Source organism: Neolamprologus brichardi, chromosome 3, assembly GCF_056152115.1.
Source record: "Neolamprologus brichardi isolate AB-2024 chromosome 3, ASM5615211v1, whole genome shotgun sequence".
Taxonomy (NCBI): domain Eukaryota; kingdom Metazoa; phylum Chordata; class Actinopteri; order Cichliformes; family Cichlidae; genus Neolamprologus; species Neolamprologus brichardi.
Window position 1 is genome coordinate 21217169 of NC_142106.1, and position 23993 is coordinate 21241161.

At 39.4% G+C, this 23993-nt stretch overlaps 2 protein-coding genes and 1 pseudogene across 2 annotated transcripts; 2 read left to right on the forward strand and 1 right to left on the reverse strand.

The window, feature by feature from the left end:
* Window positions 1–1701, reverse strand: LOC148103849 (tripartite motif-containing protein 16-like). The gene has a single exon (XM_087834147.1). It carries the CDS (start codon window positions 1699–1701, stop codon window positions 1–3), a length of 1701 nt encoding a protein of 566 aa, XP_087690273.1.
* A 12506-nt stretch (window positions 1702–14207) lies between these two features.
* LOC148103850 (protein NLRC3-like) lies at window positions 14208–19289 on the forward strand (annotated as a pseudogene).
* A 181-nt stretch (window positions 19290–19470) lies between these two features.
* On the forward strand, window positions 19471–22481 carry LOC148103851 (neoverrucotoxin subunit beta-like). The gene is made up of 4 exons (XM_087838224.1): window positions 19471–19571; window positions 19705–19878; window positions 20123–20175; window positions 21952–22481. Exons 1-4 carry the CDS (start codon window positions 19486–19488, stop codon window positions 22479–22481), a joined length of 843 nt encoding a protein of 280 aa, XP_087694350.1. The 5' UTR covers window positions 19471–19485.
* The last annotated feature ends 1512 nt before the right edge of the window (window positions 22482–23993 follow it).

Here is a 23993-nt window from a genome sequence, read left to right on the forward strand (position 1 = left end):
TCAGGGATCAACATGAACCTGTCTTCTCTGTTTGACTTTAATCAACTCTGCAGTGACTCCAACTAACCAAAACCGAAGTCCAGCATAGAGCGGCTGAGTGAATGTGGTCTGGACTCTGTGGAGGAGAGTCATGGTTTTAGAGACGCTGTAGAAAGACAGAATACCTGCTCTGTGATTCAGGTACAGTCCTACTCTGGAGGTCCGAGGACCTGAGAGGACAGTTTGGACTTTGTTGTGCTGAAATTTATAACCGTTTGTGTCACAATATAATGCCCAAGATTTGTTATTGTTTCCAAATATACATTCATTGCCTGTCCCTGCTCTGCTGATATTCTTGTATGCGACTGCTACACAAACTTCTTCCCCTCTCCACTCCACCTCCCAGTAACAACGTCCAGTCAGACTCTCTCTACTCAGAATCTGAGAATAGTCAGTGAATCTGTGTGGATGATCAGAATAAGACTGTTTTTGATTCATTCTTGTTACTTTTCTGTTCCCCTTAGATAATAACAGACGTCTGTTTGCTGTGTTTGGATCCAGTGTGATTTCACGTGAATATTTTAAGAATCCAGCTCTGGTCTTTGGCTCTGCTGGTGACAGTAAAACATCCACTTCAGTGACTGTCAGTGAGATGTTTGTCCATTCCTCTCTCAGAATGTCCTGTAGTTTATCTCTGGTCTCTGACACAGCTGCTGTCACATCCTCAAAGTAGCTCAGAGGACGAATATTGATGCTGGATGAGTGTGTAGACTCACTGAGTGCTGACAGTGAGGGGTAGTTGTGTAGAAACTGGTTGTGATCCTCTGTGTGTGAGAGCTGCTCCAGCTCACCGTCTTTCCTCTTCAGCTCAGCGATCTCCTGCTCCAGCTTCTCCTGAAGCTCTTTGACTCGACTCACTTCAGTTTCCTGCTGGGATCTGACCTGCTGCTTCACATCAGAGCTTCTTTTCTGGATGAGACGGATCAGCTCAGTGAACATCGTCTCACTGTCCTCCACTGCTTTATCAGCAGAGCCATTGATGGCCTCCACCTCCTGTTGAAGCAGCTTCACATCTTTCTCTCGCTCCTGGATTCTCTGCTGGATGTTTAGTCGTCTCACCTCGAGCTCCTTCTGCTTCTCAGTCCTTTCTGCTGCAGCTGGGACTGTTTCATGGCCTTTATGTTCATCCACTGTGCAGAGATAACAGATACTCTGCTGATCAGTATGACAGAAAATCTTCATCACCTCATCATGACGAGAGCAGATGTTCTCCTGGAGCTTCACAGAAGTTTTAACCAGCGTATGCTTTTTAAAAGTTTGAGATTCATAGTGAGGTTGGAGGTGTTTCTCACAGTAAGAGGCCTGACAGACTAAACAGGACTTGATGGCTTTCAGTTTCCTCCCAGTGCAGACATCACAGGCCACATCTTCAGGTCCAGCATAGCAGTGATCTGCTGGAGCAGCTTGGAGTCCAGTCTTCTTCAGCTCCTCCACTAAAGCTGCAAACATGATGTTTTTCTCCAGGACAGGCCTCGGTGTAAAAGTCTTCCTGCACTGAGGGCAGTTGTGGATTCCCTTCCTGTCCTGTTCATCCCAGAAACTTTTAATACAGTTCCTGCAGTAGCTGTGTCCACAGGCTGTAGCCACCGGATCCTTCAGTAGATCCAAACAGATGGAACAAGAGAAGGTTTCTCGGTCCAGCTGAACTCCTTTCTGCGCCATTTCTCCTCTCAGTGTCAGTGACTGTGTGAGTTTCTCTTCCTTATAACTGAAACTAGTCTGAGCTCTGATCTCAACAACATGTTTCTGCAGTGAATGGAGCCTGTCTTGTTTTTCAGGCTGTGTCTCATTCCAGAAAGAGGAGCGGTTTGAGAATGATACTGTGTTTTTAACCCTGCTTTTTTACTGCTCACCTCAACCTTTAAGCTTGTTAACCCCTTCTTCTAATAATAATAATAATAATAATAATTAGTGCTGTCAGTTATAATCTCATTAAAATGACGGATCGCCCAGTGCGTGAGCCTGGATGGCGTTAACGTGTTAGCGCAGTTAGCTTGTTAATGTGTTTACGGGCGATCCTTCCTCGTCTCTCTGTGTTTGATGTCTCAGGTTTTCTCTCAGGTTCAGGACAATCCCACACTGCTGCAGAGACACAAACACATCTGAGTCTCTCACATTCATTTAGTAAATATCACTAATAAACAAATTATAATTTCCTTAAAGGTTTCAACTTATCCAAAATAAGTTTGTGAACTGAACATGTCATAAAACTTTCACTGAATCAACTCACCACTGACGTTTAGTCCACATCTGTCAGATCTTAAACCATAATCAGTGTTGACCTCACACAGGTACAGACCCGAGTCATCAGTCCTGAGTCTGGACAGTTGAAGTCTGATTCGTCCTTCTCTGAGGGCGTCTTTGTCACTCTGGACTCGTCCTGAAAACTTTTCATCCTGAGACTCTGAAACCTCAACACCTTCATGAACCTGATACAGGACTTAAAGTTCTGGACGACTGCAGCAGATCTTCAGTGAAGTTATGAAGGTGTCAGGTTTGGTGGTGAACGTCCACTCTAGTGTGATGTTGTGGTTCTCCTCTGCCTGATAGCAGGTCTGTGTCACATTGACTACAAATGATCCTGTTGAGGAGACAGAGAGGGAAAGAGAGGAGCAGACACACTGAGAACTGGAACAAATCTGTTGTTGAGCTTTATTTGGAGTTCATAAAGTGAAGCTGTAAACTAACCAGAGACACATGAGGTGAGGATGATGAGCAGCAGGATCCTGCAGATCATCTTCTCCCTGTGAGAGGAGACAGAGGTGAAGAGTCATCAGCACTCCTGTTCATGATCTTGGTACTAATAACAATGACTGATAGAAAGTGCTCAAAGACGTTCTAGACTTACAAATGTGCCGGCATCATCAGAAAAATAATCTATAGCATAACATTATTTATTATGCAGACTCATATAGTATTATATACTATGTCTCCAGTATTCAAGGCAATCTTACACACACACACACACTTACAGACACACACACGCATGCGCACACACACAAAAGTCCAACAGCCCTTTGGAGAGGACAGAAATGAGGTGAAGAACAAAGTCAACACAGCTCAAAATGCTTACTCAGCCCAGTGTCGTAGCAGAACATGAATCTCACAATAAAAGCAGTTTGTTCAAGTTTTTTTGTTTTGTTTTTACTGAAACTCATGAATTTGTAATGCACATATTTCTATTTGATGTCTGTAGTACAACCCCTCCTGCCCCAAAATGTTTCTGCCTTCATTTTTAAAACATTAATACCAAGCACATGTACATTATTAAATGCACATGAGAGAAAGCAGATGAAGAATCGTGCTCAGCGACTCAGGAATAGTACTGAATTTATGTGGAAACACAAATAACTAGATTAACAATTGTTACATGAGCTGCCATGACACTGTTCTGGCTTATCTTATGATCTCCTTGCACAGTTGTGAAGCTCATCACCACCACAGAACCTAATTCTGAGGTGAGAACAGCTCATGTCAGATACAGCTCCGTGGACATGCTCCTGATCAGAGCCACACAGTAATCCAGGAGCGACCAAGTGAAGAGATTGTGTAGGACTGAAGCACACAGATCTATTCAAACACATATAAAAGAGGAAACACTCCCCCACCCCCTTATCCGACATCTTCACGCCTTGGGCAAACATGCTCTGTAACGTTCTTTTGGACACATGCCAGTTGTACAACTGTATGACTACCTAAGTCATGCCTGCATACCTTCCATCCTCACAAGCTGTTTTTCTTTTTTTTCCAAGGATGGCTTAGGTGCAACTATTATTGGCTAGAAACAGAGAAATCATGGTTTAGAATACAGTATATAAAGTTAAAGTTCTGTTTCCTGTGCTTTCAAGCTGAGTGTCTAAAGACAGCACAGCACTTCTTAGCTTTAGCTTCTAACAGTCAAGTGCTATTCAGATGACACCCAGCTCTATCTGTCCATGAAGCCAGATAACACACACCAATTAGTTAAACTGCAGGAATGTCTTAAAGACATAAAGACCTGGATGGCCGCTAACTTTCTGCTTCTTAATTCAGATAAAACTGAGGTTATTGTACTCGATCCTGAAAATCTTAGAAATATGGTATCTAATCAGATTCTTACTCTGGATGGCATTACCTTGGCCTCCAGTAACACTGTGAGGAACCTTGGAGTCATTTTTGACCAGGACATGTCCTTCAATGCACATATTAAACAAATATGTAAGACTGCTTTCTTCCATTTGCGCAACATCTCTAAAGTTAGAAATATTCTGTCTCAGAGTGACGCTGAAAAACTAGTTCATGTATTTATTACTTCCAGGCTGGACTACTGCAATTCATTATTATCAGGATGTCCAAAAAACTCGCTGAAAAGCCTTCAGTTAATCCAAAATGCTGCAGCAAGAGTGCTGACAAGGACTAGAAAGAGAGACCATATTTCTCCTGTTTTGGCTTCCCTTCATTGGCTCCATGTTAAATCCAGAATTGAATTCAAAATCCTGCTCCTCACATGCAAGGTCTTAAATAATCAGGCCCCATCTTATCTTAATGACCTTGTAGTACCATATCACCCTATTAGAGCACTTTGCTCTCGCACTGCAGGATGAGCAGCAGGATCCTGCAGATCATCTTCTCCCTGTGAGAGGAGACAGAGGTGAGGAGTCATCAGCACATGAGGTCAAAGGTCAGTCAGTACAGCTAGAAGAAGGAAAATCTACAGTCTGACTTTATTCACTCATTACATCTAATCCTCTTTATGATCTTGATTACACTAACTCAACCATCAACCATGTTTTACATTAAATTAAAACACACACAGACATTCTTTCTTAAAGCCAAACTTTTTCATCCTCTTGTTTAGACAGAGGTCATAGATCAAGTTGTTAAAATCCAACAGGCAGCACAGATTCAATAACTTTGTTTATTTGCTAACATCCTGAACATTTGTCCATTACAGGTGCTTAGAAGAAGCAACAACTGTACATGTGAGGAACAAGGCTAAATGTAACCCAGAATCAGGAAACTTTATACTTCACAGGAGACATGAGAGGGAGTTTGTGAACTTCGCCCTGTAGAGAAGACATCACCTATTTATTGTTGTCATTTTGTTCACCAAAGGTTACATTTTTGATTTGGAAACTCACAAAGTTCAGGCTGAAAGACAGAAGGATCCTAATCACAACTTAACAAAAATACAATTCAGACTCTGTCTTGCATTAATCCTTGAGTCGACTCCAGCTAGTGCATGATTTCCGCACACAGAATTTATCCAAGCAGAGTTTCTGAGCAACGAACCAGGACATGAAAACTCTAACTGTGATAAATAAATGTCTCACGTCTTTGTGTTTCTGCTGCGTCTCTGCCAGCTGTGGACGAACGTGTGAGGATGAAGTTTCCTGCTGTGTGCATTACAGTCAGATACGAACCTGAAGAAAACAAACAACAACAAACAAACAACAATGTGTTGATTTATTTTGATTTCATCAGGCCTTGCAGGTAACAAAGCTGAGCAGTAGGCCACTAGAGGGCGCTACTCAACTAAAAAGAAATCAGCTACAATTAAAAGGCCTTGAAGGGAAATCAGGGTGATGTGATTAATGAGTTAACGTGTCTTTAAAAGATTTCCCAAAATGCTCAATGGACTTTTTAGGAGAGATTCAGCTGTCTTTGTTATATTCTGGATGATTAATAAAATCATTTGTTGAATGTCCATTAGACTTGCCCTACAGCCAGCAGTGGGACATAGCAGCTGCTTAATTTAGTCAGAACCTTCCACGATGTTTATCAAACAGGAAAGATTTAAATTCTCACATCCAACAAACTGTATCATGATTTGTGAAGAAGACTATGACTCCTTTAAAGCTCAGGCAGACCTGTGGTTTTCTTTCTATTGGTTTACTCCAAATCTTCCAAAGACTTCCAAATTAACTGTGAACACTAAATTCACAATACTAACAAAATCCAGAGTTTAGATGTAAAATAAGCAGCATGTAAAATGACTTTTACGACAGTAAAAGCCTAATATATAAATTGTTGGATGCAATTCATAAAAAATGGAATTAGTCACCATTCTTTCCTTATACATATAGATGTATTTCCTTCTAAGTTCAGGCGCGTAATTTCTAAACAAAACAAAAAAAACAAACAAACAAAAAGACAAAAAACCCCCCCCAAAAAACTAAAAATAATCAGACTCAGGCAATATAACCCTCCCAATAAAATTCTGCATGTTTAATTGTCTGGGAATTTAGCCCCCCCTCTATTTGTCAAACACTTGGTATTGCCCGACTGGCTCTCTCTATCAAACCTTCACTTTTTGCTGTATGTTTGTTAGCGCAGTCGCTGCTGCTAACTAAAAACTAGCTAACTGAACTGTGGAGACAGAGGCGGAGAGACAACACTATTTAATTGTTGGTCCATACTGACCGCTTGCAAAAAGAAAAAACATCCTGAGCAAAAGGAGGTAAATACCTGTGTTATTAAGTTAGCTGATGATGACTGGAGTTGGTCTCTTGTGAGGAAAAGCCAGAGGCTGCCAGTGATGTAGCCTACTGTCTAGGTCCAGAGTCAGTTTCACTGAATTGTAACTTAAGTAGCTGTTTGCTACAATACAGTCACACGTTTTGGCATTGTTTACCTATCTGCCATCCCTTCTGCTTAACTCTGCCATTGACAGCTAGCTGCTGATGGTTAGTTCAGAGCATAGACAGTAAGGTTCAGAGTTCACACATTTGAAGCACACACGCCTGCACACACAGACATACGGTGAATGATGGTGCATGTAAATGGTGCATGCACCGTCATGTTTGTAGGCTTGTTGGATACAAAAAACATGTATTCTATGACTGAAATGGTGAATTGAGGATTAACAGAAACATATGTTGGCTGTTCTTTAACTTGCAAGAAATCAGAAATACTGAATGTAAAATAATTGCAATTTAAGGAAAAGGAAATACTTGCTCTATTTGTTGATGCCTGCCACTATAAATCACTGCAAACTTTGATGTTAACACTATGCTGTATATGTGGGGCTCAGAAATGGGAAAAAGGCCCTCATCAGGTTTTCAGGACACGCAAAAAGTCAGTTGCAGATCCTCACGTTACATAGCTTCACAGCTTTCTTCAGCTGTTGCCAGACAAAAGGAGGAAGCAAGATATGGATTATTGAAGATTGTAGGTTCCATCAAATACTTAGCTTGGCAAGGTTCAGCTTTACGAGGTCATGTAGGTATAGTTGTTATTAGTGTCAATACAATGGTGTAAATTATTGAATATATACATAAATAAGCAGAGTCACCATGTGGTATTTTTGCCATTTGGATTAATGAAGTATTCTGATTCTGATTATGAGTACAACAGTGGAGAGGCAACAAGCAAAAATGCCAGTGGTCCTCTAGCGTTTAAAACAAATGTATTTATTTAGACAGAGATTTTGACCCCCACCCCCCCAATGTTCAGCCCAGCTCAAATCTATATAAGGAGAGCAATAAGTAATGTAAAATTTAACTGGAATTAAATTCTTTGTTCTCTGTTGTTAGCCCTGCATCAGATTGTCAACCTGTCCAGGGTGTACCCCTGTGGTAGCTCCAGCCCCACCATGACCCTGACAAGGATAAGTGGAAGAGAACGGACGGTGATCATCTTTATTGATGTGAAGCACAGTGTGTGGGTAAACTCCAATGTAACAGCTGCTTGGCTCTTCTTTAAGGTACCTCAAGTTCTCAAATTTTGCTCTTTAGTGAAATTATTTTGAGGTCAAACTAAAGCTGAATATTTGTTGTTTTTCTGGAAGAGTTTAACCCGTCTGCTATGCTAGAGTTCAAACTGGTCCTTTTTAAAGTTAAATATACTAAAAACAAATAGCTAAAAGTGTTCTTTTTAATAAAATATTGACTGTAATCAACATATAAAAAACGCATAAAGAAAATGTAAATATTCTCTTCAAGAGAATCCTATCACATCTCACTCTGCTGCTACATATTATAAACTCAAAATAAGCGGAAGAAGTAAAGAATTGGCACCCCAGGAGGCTCTAAAAGTTTGATGAAAAAGGAGGGGGATGTGTATGAAGATGTAAACCATCATGGAGTTATTTCTGAATCTGATGGTTCTGTACCAAATTAGCAAACTGCTATTTGTATTCTTTCAAGCAAGAAAATCACAGAAAAAAATTAATTGTGGTCTTCATCCTCAAATATATATGTCAGACAAAACTGTCTGCATGAAACATAAAAAATCCCACTGCCCACTACCATGGCAGTGACATGTGTAATATATACATCGATCCAGCTTTTGAGCTGGTCATGCCCAACTCAATACAGAAAATCATTCTCAAAATGACTGATCTAAAAGGACAGTGTATTTTAGGTGGAGAACTGGGAGGAGCTGGATAAGGCTCTGGTAAACAATAAAGTTTATATTTAGTGTCAGGTTTTTCTTGCTTTGGGTATGAGGATTCCTAGTTCAACTCCCACATAAACCTATGTTTTATTTAATTTTTTTTAATATAGTGTGTGTTATTTGGGGCTGTTTATTCAGTGTTCATACTAAACATGAGGTCATCTTCTCATGCATCATCTAAATCTTGAAGTGGCTGTGTGATAGAAAAATCTAATAAAGTTGTGCAATGCTCTAAAATTAAAACTATGCAACACTCTTCTCAGTAAGCTGAAAGAATCTGTTTCTCCCTCTTTGTCTATCTGTCTATTTCTCCCAGGTCTTGTTGTAGCTCCTCTGCTATCTGTTATCAAACACTATTAGCATTATGCACTGACACACCACGTTGCTAAATTGTTTTCCTTGAAAGAACGTGACACAGACGTCTGCTCCCAGGACAGGATCAGGAGAGATGCATAAAAGAGGCTTGAAGGGAAATACTGCGTATGCTTTGGCTTCCTTGCAAGAAAATAAACGTGTTAAAACTCGCTGCTATTAATGTTTCACTTCATAAGGGAGTTTTTCTAACACTGTGGTTCAAGAAGCAGAGAGTGGATCATCTACTTGTCCAAAGATTGGTCATTGTTTTTTCCCTGGCCCCTCCAGTCTCCACCTTGAGTTATCTTTGGGCAAGATCCTGCATCCATGATCTGGGTTGGCGTTGATCTGTTAAAGAGGACTGTAGTAAAAAAGAACGCACACACACACACATTGTCTGCTCATTTATCCTGCACTGACAACAGAAACGAGATTCCTGAAATCAGCGTATCATGTGGATCCAGTGCTGCGCAACATCCACAAGTGATGCAGTGTCAAGGACCTTCCTTCTCCTTAACTCATCTGTCGCTGCCGCCCGTTCTCATTTCAGCGTCTAAAGTCATTAAAGTGTGAGGTTGGAAAGCTTTATTCTGAGTGTGCTTTATGATGATTAGTGTGAGCAAAAAAACCAGGCTCTTCTCATACAGGAAGAAGACCAGCAAACAGACTCTAACTGTGAGGAAATGCTGCCTGTATGAATATTGAATATTCATTTTATTCCTTTCATTCAATCTTTGAGTTTTCATTTTCATTTTCAGTTAATCATCACTTTGTTACTTTGCATGACTTTTACATTTTACATCTCTGCCTATCTGTATTTACTGTATTTCTACTCATTCTGTCTCTAAATAAACTGTTTAATTGCTCCAGTGTCTTCTTTCCACACACGTGTGTGTGTGTGTGTGTATGTGTGTGTGTATGTGTGTACTGCTATTTTATGCAACTTTATTCATGGTACTTCTTGGCCCGGACACTTTTATAAAAAGACAAAATAAAAAAAAAAAAAACAATCCCCTCCACACACTCCTTTATAAGCCTGGACTTTACAGCTAACAGGTGGATTTCCTTGTTTCAGTGCAGCTAGCCAAACTTATCCTCGGTTTTAACAACTTACTGGCTGCAACAATATACCCTTAAACTGATTATTACCAATCAACCCACTTACATCACGCTCTGTACTGACAGAAGATGGTATTAAACATGTTTTTAAAACTTTAAACACTTTTTTTTTTTTAATCTAGTTTCACAGACATAGAGTTACATCTATGTCAGTTTTTGAGAGCAGGGCTCTGATGTGTAACTTAGCCAGTTATTAGCATAATTTCTTCTTTAATACTGCAGGACTCTATGCTTCCCCTCACATTTCACTTCCTTTTTGGATTGTTTTTAATTAAAACTTTCTGTTCCACTTTCTGTTTTATCAATTTGGTCATCAATAACAAATGGTTGTATGCAGGGAAAAATTATTTCTAAAACTAAAAAAGGGCTTAATCTATAAGTGAGATTGCTGTGTGATATTTGTTGTGTTTTATTTGTTTTGTACTATCAAGTTGTCATTCTGGGAAAAGGTTGTAAATGTTAATGAAGCTTTAACTGGTTGATATAACGTAGCCTCTGAAAGGAAGTAAACAGGTAAAGGGAATTAGAGCCAGGAGGAAGCTGCACAGTTTTTCACCCATTGTGTGTTTCTGTGTTTTTTATTTTCTGTAAAAGTCACTTTCTATTATGTGACTTTTTATAAAGTGTACCAAGCTTCATGAAGGAGCTTTTAATTGCACTTAAAAAATGAAGTATTAAAGGCAGACTGTCCTGCTTTAAAAAACAACCCCATATGTTGTCGTACATCACACTTTCAATACTAATCCCTACATTTTGGAATCAAGAGACCTCCATTAGTCACAAATGAAAAAATATGTGAAAACATTTTTTGGGTTTTTTTGCTTGTATTTTCTCTATATTGCACTAAACCATACACAGCATATAGCACACACTGAACATACCACCTTTATAAAATTTCTGCCTCTACTGTATTTCTACACAAAATGATAATGTTATGCTTTAGACCTGAAACTAGCAGCTAAAATAAAAAAAAATGAAATCATCTTAGCTACAGTGTTACAGAGTATCACATCTTCTGCTTTCAGATCAAAATGCACACAAAAGCACTTCTGCTATAAGTTTGTCCTCTATGTGTCACAAATGCTTCACCAATCTCCACTGATGCAAAGGTGCCTTAAACATGTAATGAGAAGTATTTTTACTGCTGCCTTCAAACATCACTCATAAAACTGCCCCAAACAAATAATTCTGTGTTTCTACAAACGTACTGAAAACAAAACCAAAAGGAGAAATAAACTGAAGCTGAAGTGAACACAGAAAGAGGAACTGACTGATGTAAGCTGACCCCTAGAAGCCAGGTGTGGCAGCTGTGTTTGCATATATAGTGAAACTACACTTATGCCAGCGCACTGTAGGTACTGATGAAGCAGACAGATATCGTGTGAAAGAAGAAGATACAGCAGATGTATGTATTTACTCTTTTCATTGATTTCAATGTAATTCTGTGTCTTATTTCCTGCTGCGATGTGGATGATGGGTCAGCTTGCTTCCTGTTGAAATTAGTTCAATATTTGAGTTAGTACATATTATTAAGTTGAGCTAAGACGAAACCAATTGATTATACTGGAAAATGTTCTCCTCTGTAACGGGGCCCTGGCACCAAGGGCGTAGATTTGGCATGGACGGAAAGGACATGCCCCCACCAATATCCAGTGATTATTTAATTGTCCCCACCAATAATTTGATCTATTCAAGTAAAGAAAAACAAACCCGATAGTAAGAAAAAAACGATCTGTCAACGTCTCATTCACCCAGCGGTGCAGAAAGAGTTAAATTACATTCTCCACTGGAGACCTACGTCATGTGACAAATATGGCCAATGTGATTGGCTGCAGTGTTGCCAACTTAGCGACTTTGTCGCTATATTTAGCGAGTTTTCAGACCCTCTTAGCGACTTTTTTTTTCTAAAGAGCGACTAGCGACAAATCTGGCAACTTTTTCTGGTGTTATTGGAGACTTATTTATGACGACTTTTTGACGTGAAAGTGGGTATCGCTTTTACTCTCAACAAGCAGCGGATGCTGCCGGGGGCACCTCACCCGTGCCAAAGCGCTCACCGGCAGAGGATAGTCCTCCCCCAGCTGCTATCAGGGCAGGAGATGTTCACACCTGTGCGTCCGAACTGCAAATGAATCGCGCATGAGCGAAGCCGCTGCTCCCGCACTGACTGTAACGCAGTCAGTTCTTCTTTTACTGTTATGTTGTTTTGTGGATCAGGTTTAAAACTACTTATAAACACACACACACAGTAACTCCACCAGAGTGCCTATTTTGGGTCACTTTTGCCGGTCCAAGCCCAGATAAAGGAGCAGGGTTGGAATTGTGACATTACAAAAAACAATAATTGAAAAAATAAATTTAATTTGTAGTTCTAAATAAATTCTAAATGCATTTAGGACGTTTTTTACTCACTTTATGTCTCTTCCACGATATTATTTCTCTCTCCAACAACGTAGGTTACAATTATATTAATTGTATATATGCAAATTAGGCGGTGACGTCATTTAGCGACTTCTAGCGACTTTTAGGACAGCCAATAGGAGTTGGCAACACTGATTGGCTGTGCCTTTCAAGGAGCTCTGTTTAGTTTTAGCAGTGGCAAGCCTGCGCTGCGAGGACCTGCAAGGAGGAGAGGAGGATGGCAGCAAAAAGGAAGAACCTGGATATAAGAAAGTATTTTTCAAAGAAACCTGTAAGTCACTTAAAGTCAAGTTTACTCATAAAATATGTCCGTCATAACGTTACAGGCTATGCTAGGCTTTGGCCCACATCAGTCTAAAATTCTATGTAACCATGAATAACGTGTTTTGGAAACTAACTGCACAACAGGCAGCAGTATTAGTTCTCTCAGTCTCAGAGCAGCATTTCTAATTTTAAATGAAACTGTCAGAGAAAACGACAGCCTCGAGCAAGCCAGGATATTAGTTTACAGAGGCTGTTAAAATTATGTCTAACGTTAAAATGTTGGTGACACAGAAATTTCATCCTAATGGCACTGACGTATTCATAGGTCATAGTCATGAATAGTCATGATTTTGCAAATATTCCACCTTGTAGTGCAGTTTGCACAAATTGTTTTAAAAATGCACTCACCCTACAAACATTACTGATGAGTCAAGATCTGCACAAACTGACAGACACACTGAAGCAGCTACACATTTTTTCTTATTGTCATGTTTGTCCTATTTGTCAGGTGACAGAAGAACCAACACAAATGGTGACACAAGATCACAGGTGAAATTTGATGATGACTTGTTGGTTCATGACTGTATTTGAAGCACATGTGTGACTGCATGCATGTGGAATGTCTCACTGTTATTCATCAGGTGACAGAGGCAGCTCTGCCATGTTGTAGCTCGGACAGAGGTGAAGAGGCGAGGTCACAGGTGACTGACTGATGTTTTGGTGCTATAGATTAACTAATATTTATTATAATGACAGTTGTTAGGCTGCTGATGTAAATTGATTCATTAGTGTATATTTGACAAAGAATCTGAATTGACATGTCTCACTTTTTATATGGAATATGACTGAAGCAAACTAAAGTATAAAATACTTAGTCATTTGTTTAATAGTAATTTAACATTATATAATTCACATATAAAACTATGAATTGTAATTTTAAAAAAGCACGTAGAATAGCATATGTAGGCAAGTATATTTCTCCTTTCTTTTAATCAAGAAGCAAAGACAAAAAGGAAAAAAATAAGAAACAGGGCAGGGTTCGGTGGTTGAATCATCCGTCCCCACCAATTCCAAAACCAAATCTACGCCTTTGCCTGACACAGAACATTTGAGAACCTTTGCTCTGGACGGAGAAGACTGAGGGAGACCACACCCTGTGCACTGTCTCTGTGTCTGTTGGGAGGACTGAACCATTAATTTGGTCTTTTGTATATTGAGACATGAGTTATTTAAGCTTAATGTTTCTATTAAGAATGTGCAGATGAAACTGATTTCTTATTTCTTTGGGTAATACAAGTTTTTTATTAAATTATTGCCATAACAAGGTCCGCGTCAGGTGTTGAGGAACCAGGGCACCCTGACGAGAAGTGGGCTACTGGAACAAGAAGGCATCGGTGGGCAAGAGACGAAAACAGGGCGTTGTTGGAATGCTACTACGCAAGTAACCCTGGTGGAAGGGGCTACATGAATAGGATGAGGGACCTTTGGATTCTTCGATACCCAACATCCACAATATATACACATATTGCCCTACCTGATGTTTTTCCTCACTCCCCAGACACGAATCTCCCAAACCTGAGCCTGGACTCAGCTCTATGACTATGAGGGAGAGATCCAGTCCACAGGGAGACCACACTGACTTTAAAAACATGGAAGTGTCTCCTGATGACAAGTAAGAGTTGCTGAATATCAAAGGGTCCTTCCATGATAATGATAATCAGTGAGAAGATATGGTTTACCGCATACATTGACCATATATCATTATTATTAGTAGTAGTAGTATTTCAATTAATGTGGGAATAAAAAGAACAAAAGCTGAATAAACAGCCTAATGAGAGAAGAGCTTCAACTTTTATAGACTTACTGTGATGTTATTCTTTATTCCCTAGTCTATGCAGCAGTTTTTGTATCTGATCGCTAATAATTCAGTTTTTCTCTTTCATGATCTTTTTCTTTGTTCACCGGGTTCAGAGAGACACCAGATGCTCCTGAAGCTGGACCTGGACCCAGATGTGTGTCTTTGCAGAGTGATCGGTCAAAGGATTCCAGCATCAACTTTAAGGGAGTAAAATCTGCTGCTGCTGAGGAGTAAGACATTTCAAATGTTCCTTATAGACCGGAAGTTTAAGAGCTCCATGAGGTAGATCTATCATAACAGCCCATCCCTTTCCTGCACTGGGTGTCACACTGATTATAATTTATGCAGTACACAGCAAATTCAAAAGTGTTAAATGTTTTGGTGTTAGTAGTCTTAGAGTTAATTTTACTCTAAGTAGAGTCACATTCTTTTAATGTAACTCTGAGGTGTAAAATGATAGTAGTTAAAATCGAGTGTTAAAAATGAGTGTTTCTATTTCAAATCTGGAGGTGTTACAATGGAAACATTAACTCTTGACCTCTTAACTCTGAACTCCTACAGGGGCTATGACACTAATAGAGTAAATTCACAGACTCCGCCCCCAGCACGGCTCCAATCGAAGCTGAAGTGAAGCCGTTTCAGAACATTTTGCTCTACATATTTGAGTTGTTTGCCATGCTTGGTAAGTCATGTTTTCAAAGATTGTTTCAATTATTGTTATTAGCTTTTACTTCTGTGGCTCTTTGGAGTTGAGACAAAGCTGTGTGAAAGGCATTAGCCATGTTGCTCGGTGATAGCATAATATTCTGTTTTAGCTAGCTGAAAGGTATTGTTTGCGGGCAAATACCACAGCCTTGAAAAAAAGCTTGCATGTGAATTTTCAGTCAAATTTCTTGGTCAAATACACTTAAAACAATGTCTAGAATGTGAAATGTTGATATAATGGTGCTACTTGAAGCCTGAAAACGATCTCCCATAAAAAAACGAGCAAACAGCAGTAGCAGACGTCCCGAGTCCCGACTGAGTTCTACGTTAGCACTTAGATTCCTCCAGAGTTTTGTGCACACGGTTTAGGTAAAAAATGAAAAAGGTTGAGGTTTTACATTTAGTTCAGTATTACCTGTTGTCTGTGTCCTTGTCTTTTGGGAAAATACTAGTAGTAGTAAAAAAATAGTAATGGCTCAAAAAGGATTCCTTTTTTTTTACTGTGCTGCAATTGATTTGTGCCATTAATTAGTGTCAACTAATTTTTATTCAATCTCCACATAGGATATGCTTGTGAAGATGGAATATGGGGGAGAGCAGAAGTGCGTTGAAGTTCCACAAAGTGATGAATGAAGGACATGCATATTGTATTTTGTATTTATTGAAATAAGTGATGAGAATGCTGTTATTTGCATTTACCAGCTCACCTATGTCAGACCTTTTGATAAACGAAATTCTAATGAAAGTGAGAACATGTACACTGTTACATCTTTCAGAAAATGTTTTGAAATTGTGGTGCACAGTTCAGAATAAATGTTTTTCAAAAACCATTGCGTCTTTTTAGTAAATGTTTATTTCCAAAAGAAATTTCTAGAAGTTCAGAACAGTAAAATTCCCGCTTTTTAGAATTAATTAGAAGTTAACTCTTACGTAGTTAAACTAAAATACTCTTTGAGAGTTAATATATAAACTCTTAACACCAAGTGTTAAATTATCAACTCCAGAGAGATTTGGTGTTTAACACTAAATCAGAGTTAACATACCAACTCTCCAAAAAGAGTTAAATTAACACTCTCTGGTGTGGACCCATATAGACACTTTAAAAGTGTTGAAATCAAATCTGACAGTGTTAATTTGGACATGCTGGATTTGCTGTGTAATCAACAGGAATGCAGACCGCAGCTAGTCAGTTTGACGAGTAGTTCCCTTTGCCCTGATAAATAAGAGTCCAATGCTGTGGGTGTCAGGTTTGCTTAGGAAAGTGAAGTGACCTGAAAGTATATATAAAAAAAAACCTTTAAGAAAAGCAGGTATTTTGGGCACATTGGCTGCTTTAACTGCTACACACCATTTGCTTAATGAGCTACTTAATATGTAGCTGGATGTTGAGTCCAGATATTTGACTCTTGGACAAAGTTGGACAAATATTGGACATTTTGTTAATTCATTGAACCAGTAAGTTTTACTTTTTGCAGCAACTGCTTTGTTATTACTTACTGTTGACTGACAGCATGAAAGTACAAAATAAATTATTTTGGCAACAGTTTTTTATATTTGCTCCTTAAGAATAAATTATAGGCTCTGCCAACTTTTCTTTCATCTTTCTTTATATTTAATAATACTGCTGTGGTCTTGTACACAAAGGCTCTTAATTTAGTAATCAATGTGATCAATTTAAAGGAATTAAGCTAAATCAATTTAGTAATAAAATATTTGAAGAAAAAAAACATCTTGTATTTATGTACAAAATGGTTACAGTTTCTTCATGATGTCTCCACAGAGCTGATCAGGAGAGTTCAGATGTTTTAATTCTTCAGCATCAAACTGATCTGGACTCAGTATTTAAGGTTTGTACATGTACACCAAACTCTGTTTGTAGTTATTTTCATGTTGCACTTTTTAGAGTATCAAAAATATTTAAATGTCTACTGGCAAAAGCAGTTATTTCATGTTTCACTATATTCTTTATTTATAAAGAACTTTTAAAATCAAAGCTTTAAAGTGCTCATGAGTTTAGATTGTGTTATTATTTTCCAGATGCTGGAGGAAACCATTATCACTTTTGTGAAGAATGAACTAAAGAAGCTGCAGAATGATCTGAATCCAGATTATTCAGAGTGTCAGAGGGATGAAGAGGAGGTGTTGGACAGTGAGGAAGAGAAGCAGAGAAGGAGCAGCAGAGAGGCATTTCTGAAACTTGCAGTTAACTTCCTGAGAATAATGAAACAGGAGGAGCTGGCTGACTGTCTGCAGAGCAGTGAGAGGATTTCTCTTCATAAATTCATTCTTCACAGGAATGAAATTGTCACATTTTCTATAATCATAACACTCATGTTTCTGGTGCTTTCCTGTAGAAAGTCCTGATCCACTTTGTGAGAATACATTTAAATGTAACCTGAAGAAGAAGTTCCAGTGTGTCTTTGAGGGGATTGCTAAACCAGGAACCCGAATCACTCTAAATGCGATCTACACAGAGCTCTGCATCACAGAGGAAGGGACCGGAGAGGTCAACACTGAACATGAGGTCAGACAGATTGAAATGTTTTCCTGGAAACCAAACAGACCAGAAACAACAATCAGGTGTGAAGACATCTTTAAAGCTTCAACTGGAAGAGACAAACCAATCAGAACAGTTCTGACCAAAGGAGTGGCTGGCATCGGGAAAACATTCCTGACACAATAGTTCACTTTGGACTGGGCTGAAGACAAGACCAACCAGGACATCCAGTTCATTTTTCCATTTCCATTCAGAGATCTGAATTTACTGAGGGATAAAAACTTCAGCTTAGTGGGACTTATTCATCACTTCTTCACTGAAATCAAAGAAGCAGGAATCTGCAACTTCAAAAAGTTCAAAGTTGTGTTCATCTTTGATGGTCTAGATGAGTGTCGACTTCCTCTGAACTTCCACATCACTGAGATCCTCAATGATGTTACAGAGTCCACATCAGTGGATGTGCTGCTGACAAACCTCATCAGAGGAAAGTTGCTTCCTTCTGCTCACATCTGGATAACCACACGACCTGCAGCAGCCAATCAGATCCCTGCTGAATATATAGACATGGTTACAGAGGTCAGAGGGTTCACTGACCCACAGAAGGAAGAGTACTTCAGGAAGAGACTCAGAGACAAGGAAGAGGCCAACACCATAATCTCTCATATCAAGACATCACGAAGCCTCCACATCATGTGTCACATCCCAATCTTCTGCTGGATCACTGCTACAGTTTTAGAGAGCGTGTTAAAAGCCAAACAGGCTGGAGGAAAGCTGCCCAAGATGCTGACTGAGATGTACATTCACTTCCTGGTGGTTCAGACCAAAGTGAAGAACATCAAGTATGATGGAGGAGCTGAGACAGATCCTCTCTGGAGTTCAGAGAGCAAGAAGATGATTGAAGCACTGGGGAAACTGGCTTTTGAGCAAATGCATAAAGGAAACCTGATCTTCTATGAATCAGACCTGACAGAGTGTGGCATTAATGTCAAAGAAGCCTCAGTGTACTCAGGAGTGTTCACACAGATCTTTAAAGAGGAGAGAGGGCTGTACCGTGAGAAGGTTTACTGTTTTGTCCATCTGAGTGTTCAGGAGTTTCTGGCGACTTTTCATGTCCATCTGACATTCACCAACTCTGGTATCAACCTGCTGGAAGAAGAAGAAACAGCCTCAGTGCAGACTGGAGAATCTTCAGTAAGACAGTTCTACCAGAGTGCTGTGGACAAGGCTTTAAAGAGTCCAAATGGACTCTTGGACTTGTTTCTTCGCTTCCTCCTTGGTCTTTCACTGCAGACCAATCAGACTCTCCTACAAGGTCTCCTGACACTGAAAAGAAACAGCTCACAGACCAATCATGAAACAGTCCAGTACATAAAAAATAAACCGAATGAGAATCTCTCTCCTGAAAAAAGCATCAATCTGTTCCACTGTCTGAATGAACTGAAGGATGACTCTCTAGTGAAGGAGATCCAACGTCATCTGAGTTCAGGAAGCCTGCCCATACTTGATCTTTCTCCTGCCCAGTGGTCAGCTCTGGTCTTTGTCCTACTGTCATCAGAAGACGAGCTGGATGTCTTTGATCTGAAGGAATACTCAGCTTCAGAGGAGGCTTTTTTGAGGCTGCTGCCAGTGGTCAAAGCCTCGAAGAAAGTTCTGTAAGTGTGTAACCAGCATGAAACAGGTTGGGGCATGTTTCACATCTGTGCTCCTCTAGGAAATTGGTAACATCACATATTTTTTCTAACTTTTTCACTGATATATTTTCAGACTTAGCAGATGTAACCTCACAAAGAAAAGTTGTGAAGCTCTATCATCAGTTCTTAGATCCCAGTCTTGTAAACTTAGAGAGCTGGACATGAGTAACAACAACATTCAAGACTCTGGAGTGGAGTTATTGTGTGTTGGCCTTGAAAGTCCACACTGCACACTTCAAACCCTCAGGTTAGATCATCTTACTCTTTGTTTAAGATTTTGACATTCCACTAATTAAAATAATCTTTGTTTTAAATGACAAACAAACAAATTAAATGTAGTTCACTCAGACTGTGTGCTATGTATTGTGTTATATTTGCAGGCTTTCAGGCTGTCTGATCACAGAGAAAGGCTGTGCTTTCCTCAATTCAGCTCTGAGCTCTAACCCCTCCCATCTGACACAGCTGGACCTGAGCTACAATCATCTAGGTCTCTCAGGAATGAAGCTGCTGTTGACTCGACTGCAGGATCCACAGTGGAAACTGGAAAGCCTCAGGTAAGAAGAAGTTGAGGTAGGGCTACAAACATTACCTCTATGATGTAAGCCTACACCATAGTATTATTAGTAGGCAAGACAATGTAAATGGAATAAATTGTGTTTTATATGTTTAAACAAAACAGGTACAGAATAAAACAAAAGTATGATAATTGTTCATGTGAGGGAAGGAAACACAAAACATTTGCTTTTGATTGCTGAACAAGAATGGGCTACTCTGACACCGTTCCTTTTTTAATTTCAGGATGGAGCCTTGTGGAGTACAATGGCTGAAACCAGGTTTAAGGAAATATAAGTGTGTTTTTAAATCCAGGCATTAAATCACTGACAGCTTGCATTTAAACCCCGTTATATTGTGTAGTATAATTAGTATACTTTATTTATCATCTTTATATATGTATATTTGAAATGATCAGTTTTTAAAAATACAGCCACAGCAAAGGTATATAAACAATCACTTCCAAGAAAGATTTGTATAGGTAAAAAGCCACCGGCATACCTTAAGGTAAAATCATAAGGTATTGTCAAGGCTGGCGGGGTGAGCCGTGTGGTGTGGAGGAAAGAGGACCCAAAATGCAGGCAGTGGCGGAGGTGCAAGTGGGTTTTATTTACAGTGCACAAATAACAGAACTGAGGGCAGGACAGAACATAAACCTAAACTGGGTGAGCTAAGTAACAAACCTGAGATCATACAAGCAGAGAGACACAGACGAGGAACGGACACCATGAAACACAGACGAGCCGACAACGAACACAAACCGACACCCACTATATATACACACACACGGTAAACGGGTAATGGCAGACAGGCAGGGACACAGCTGGAACTAATGGACATAACGAGACACAACCCTACAAAGTAAAACAGGAAACACACAGACTGTTTTACATAACAACACGGGGACATGAACAGAGCACCGAGGACAGACGCAGGTAGGGAAAATAAACACTACAACCAAACCCCAACAACCAATACAAAATCAGAACAAACTAGAAAAATGATAATCATCAACTTAAAGCGCTGGGTCACCGACCCAGGACCATGACAGGTATGGTTGTACCTTCTTGTACAACCATAATAAGTCACTTTACCAGCTGGAGTTTGATCTTCATGAAGTGACGTGAAAACCAGGGTCAGTAGAGTGTCTGCATCACTGGAGAGGATACACAAATAACTGACTAACTGTCTCCTCAGATCTTCCCTAGCAAGATCCAGAGATACTTGAACTCTTCATTTGGCACTGAAAGTGTGTAAATAATTTGCAGCTTAGAGCCACGGCATCAGACTTGAAGGTTCACATATCCTCATTTCAGTCATCTACACACTTGACTGCAAACTGGTCCTCTACAAATTGGAAATAACCACATGACCATATCATGCACTAAATGAGACATAATCCACAAACCGTTTTGTATTTTGTCGACTCTATTATCATAGATTTCTTGAAAAGGAAAGCCCTGGTGGAGTGTAATGTGGACTGCTTAGGAAAACCAACTCCATTAGGGACTTGTCATTTTACAGGCACAGCTCTGTGCTCCAGCCTCAATAATTGAGATGCATCTAGCTGGGACATTTCATACTCAACATTGTGTTGACATTCTGATGCAATCAGATTTTACCTAACTAATAGAGTGGGAGTTCTTAAGTAGTAGAGTTTTTCAAAACACCCCAAGGGGAATTAAAGCGGGGGGATTTAAAATACAAAGTTCAGATGTGAATTGAAAAAGTGGATTGTTGGATGAGAACTTGACTATAATAATTGGTAAAGGTGATATTCATCATCAACTATAAGACAAACAACACAATCTCATGACGAACCATCCTGTGAAGTGGTAAGTCATTTTTGTAGTGGACCCTGAACTGTGAATGCAGACAATTTTAGGCTTGGAGTTGAATAATCATTGCATGCTGTAGTTAGGTACTGTATGTCTTAATTTTCCTGGTAATCTGTATTTATGATTCCTTTAATTCCAGAATATCTTCAGACTGTATAGCACAGTAACTCTTGTAGTCTGAATGATCAGAGTTCTACAAACTGATTGCATATCTTCTCCCCATATTCTTTCCATTAGATTTCTGTGAACTAAATCTGGATCTAAACACAATACACAGAAAACTCAAACTGTCTGACAACAACAGGAAGGTGGTGCATGTAGAAGAGGACCAGCAGTATGTTGATAATTATGAAAGATTTGATCATTGGCCTCAGCTGCTGTGTACCAACACTCTGATGGGTCGCTGTTACTGGGAGGTTGAGTGGAGTGGAGAGGTTCGTATTGCAGTGGCTTACAAAGGAATAAAACGGAAAGGAAACAGGGATGACAGAAGGTTTGGCAAAACTGATCAGTCCTGGTCTTTGTACTGTGATGAGCGTGAATACTTTGCAACTCACAATTACAAATCAAGAGCCATCTCTGCCTGTCACAAAGTAGCAGTGTATGTGGACTGTCCTATGGGCACCGTGTCTTTCTATAACATAATCTCTGGCACACTGGTCCACCTCCACACCTTCAACACCACATTCACTGAACCTGTATACCCTGGGTTTAGAGTTGGGTTACGTGACTCTCATATCTACATCTGTGCTGACTCAGAAAACTGAACATGAGCTCATAAAGTAGCAATATAGCAAAGTTACTGAGCTACAGTAACAAAAGTGTCATCCATATATTATAAAATGCACAACATTATACATTTGAATGTGGTGAATGTTTCAAATGTGATTCAAATTACACCAACAGTCCACCAAAAGTCCTAGTGACATCTTCTTAACTTCTAGATCATGCAGTAGTAGTGGAAATAGAAAATTGAGGAAAAAAATTTAAAAACAGGCAAAACATTTGATTAAGTGAACCGGTGGTTGTAATATGTTTGCAATTCAAGTGCATAGTTCAGAGGCTTTTGGATAGGAATCCTGTAGCACCACCATCTGGCCAAAAATTACTGAAAAGCATCAGAGAGAGCAGGAGTAGTTCAAAGTTCAGACTGGATTCAAAACAGTACCAAAAGTTAAGCTTCGGGATCACTTTGGATCAGACTGTACTGGACCTGTGAAGAATGAGATGAGAAGAGCATTAACGAACACTGATACAAGTTCATCACGTTGCTGTGTGATGATTTGACAGAGAACTCAAATGAAAGCAGCAATAAGGGAATATCAACACATATTCTCTTTTCAGCTCTGGTTTGAAGCTGCTATCAAAACATTAGATTGAGTTTGCAGAAGTCTACAGTCAGATTTTTGGAGCAAACACATCCAAGACTCAAAGCTGGAAGTCTTCCTTCCTTCCTTTAATTTGCTGAAGAATTTGAATATTCTACCAACAACTTCTGCTTCTTAAATTCTTTTTAAATCCATAAATATTTTATTCCAAATTGCAGTGGTTAGCGAGGCCTCCATGTCTGAACCTCCTGGTCAGCTGAGATCTTTACCTGTGCCTGTATAATCTGCTTTCATGTATAATAGAAAGATATGAATGAAGAATGAAAACTTTCCTCAATGCACAGTGGTTTTTGCAAATGTTGTAAAGCACCTGTATTGAAATTTGTCATACACTAATAAGCATCTAAACTTCTAGATGCTCGATGATGATGATGATGATAATAAAGAAAATAAGCTTCAGTCAATGGCCATGGCAATAGAACAGCATACTTAATATGCTTAGAAGGACTCATGGAAAGAGAAATATGTGCAGAGAATCAAGCTGCAAGAGTTTTTCTGAGGTTCCTGCTCAAAAACCACATGCCCAAAATGTACGAGAGTGTTCCCTTATTTCTCTCTATTATATAAATGTAAGTAACAGAGGCTGGAACATAGAGGGAAGTAGTTTTTTTTTTTCTTACCTAATTTATTTTTGCATGTTATTGCATATAACCCTTTTCAAAATATTCTTCAATAGACAATAAGCACCAGGGAAGGATTGCATTCATCGTGATTTTTTTGTTAGTGGAAAAGTCCAGAATCCTGACAGATACCTGAAAACTCTCAACATCCTCTGTGAACTCTTTATCAGTAATAAAACCTCAATCCTGTGTCATGGACCTGAGGCACCTCAGAAAATACAGACTACTTGGGCCCTTTTTGAAAGGGCTTCTGTGTTTTTAATGGAGTCCA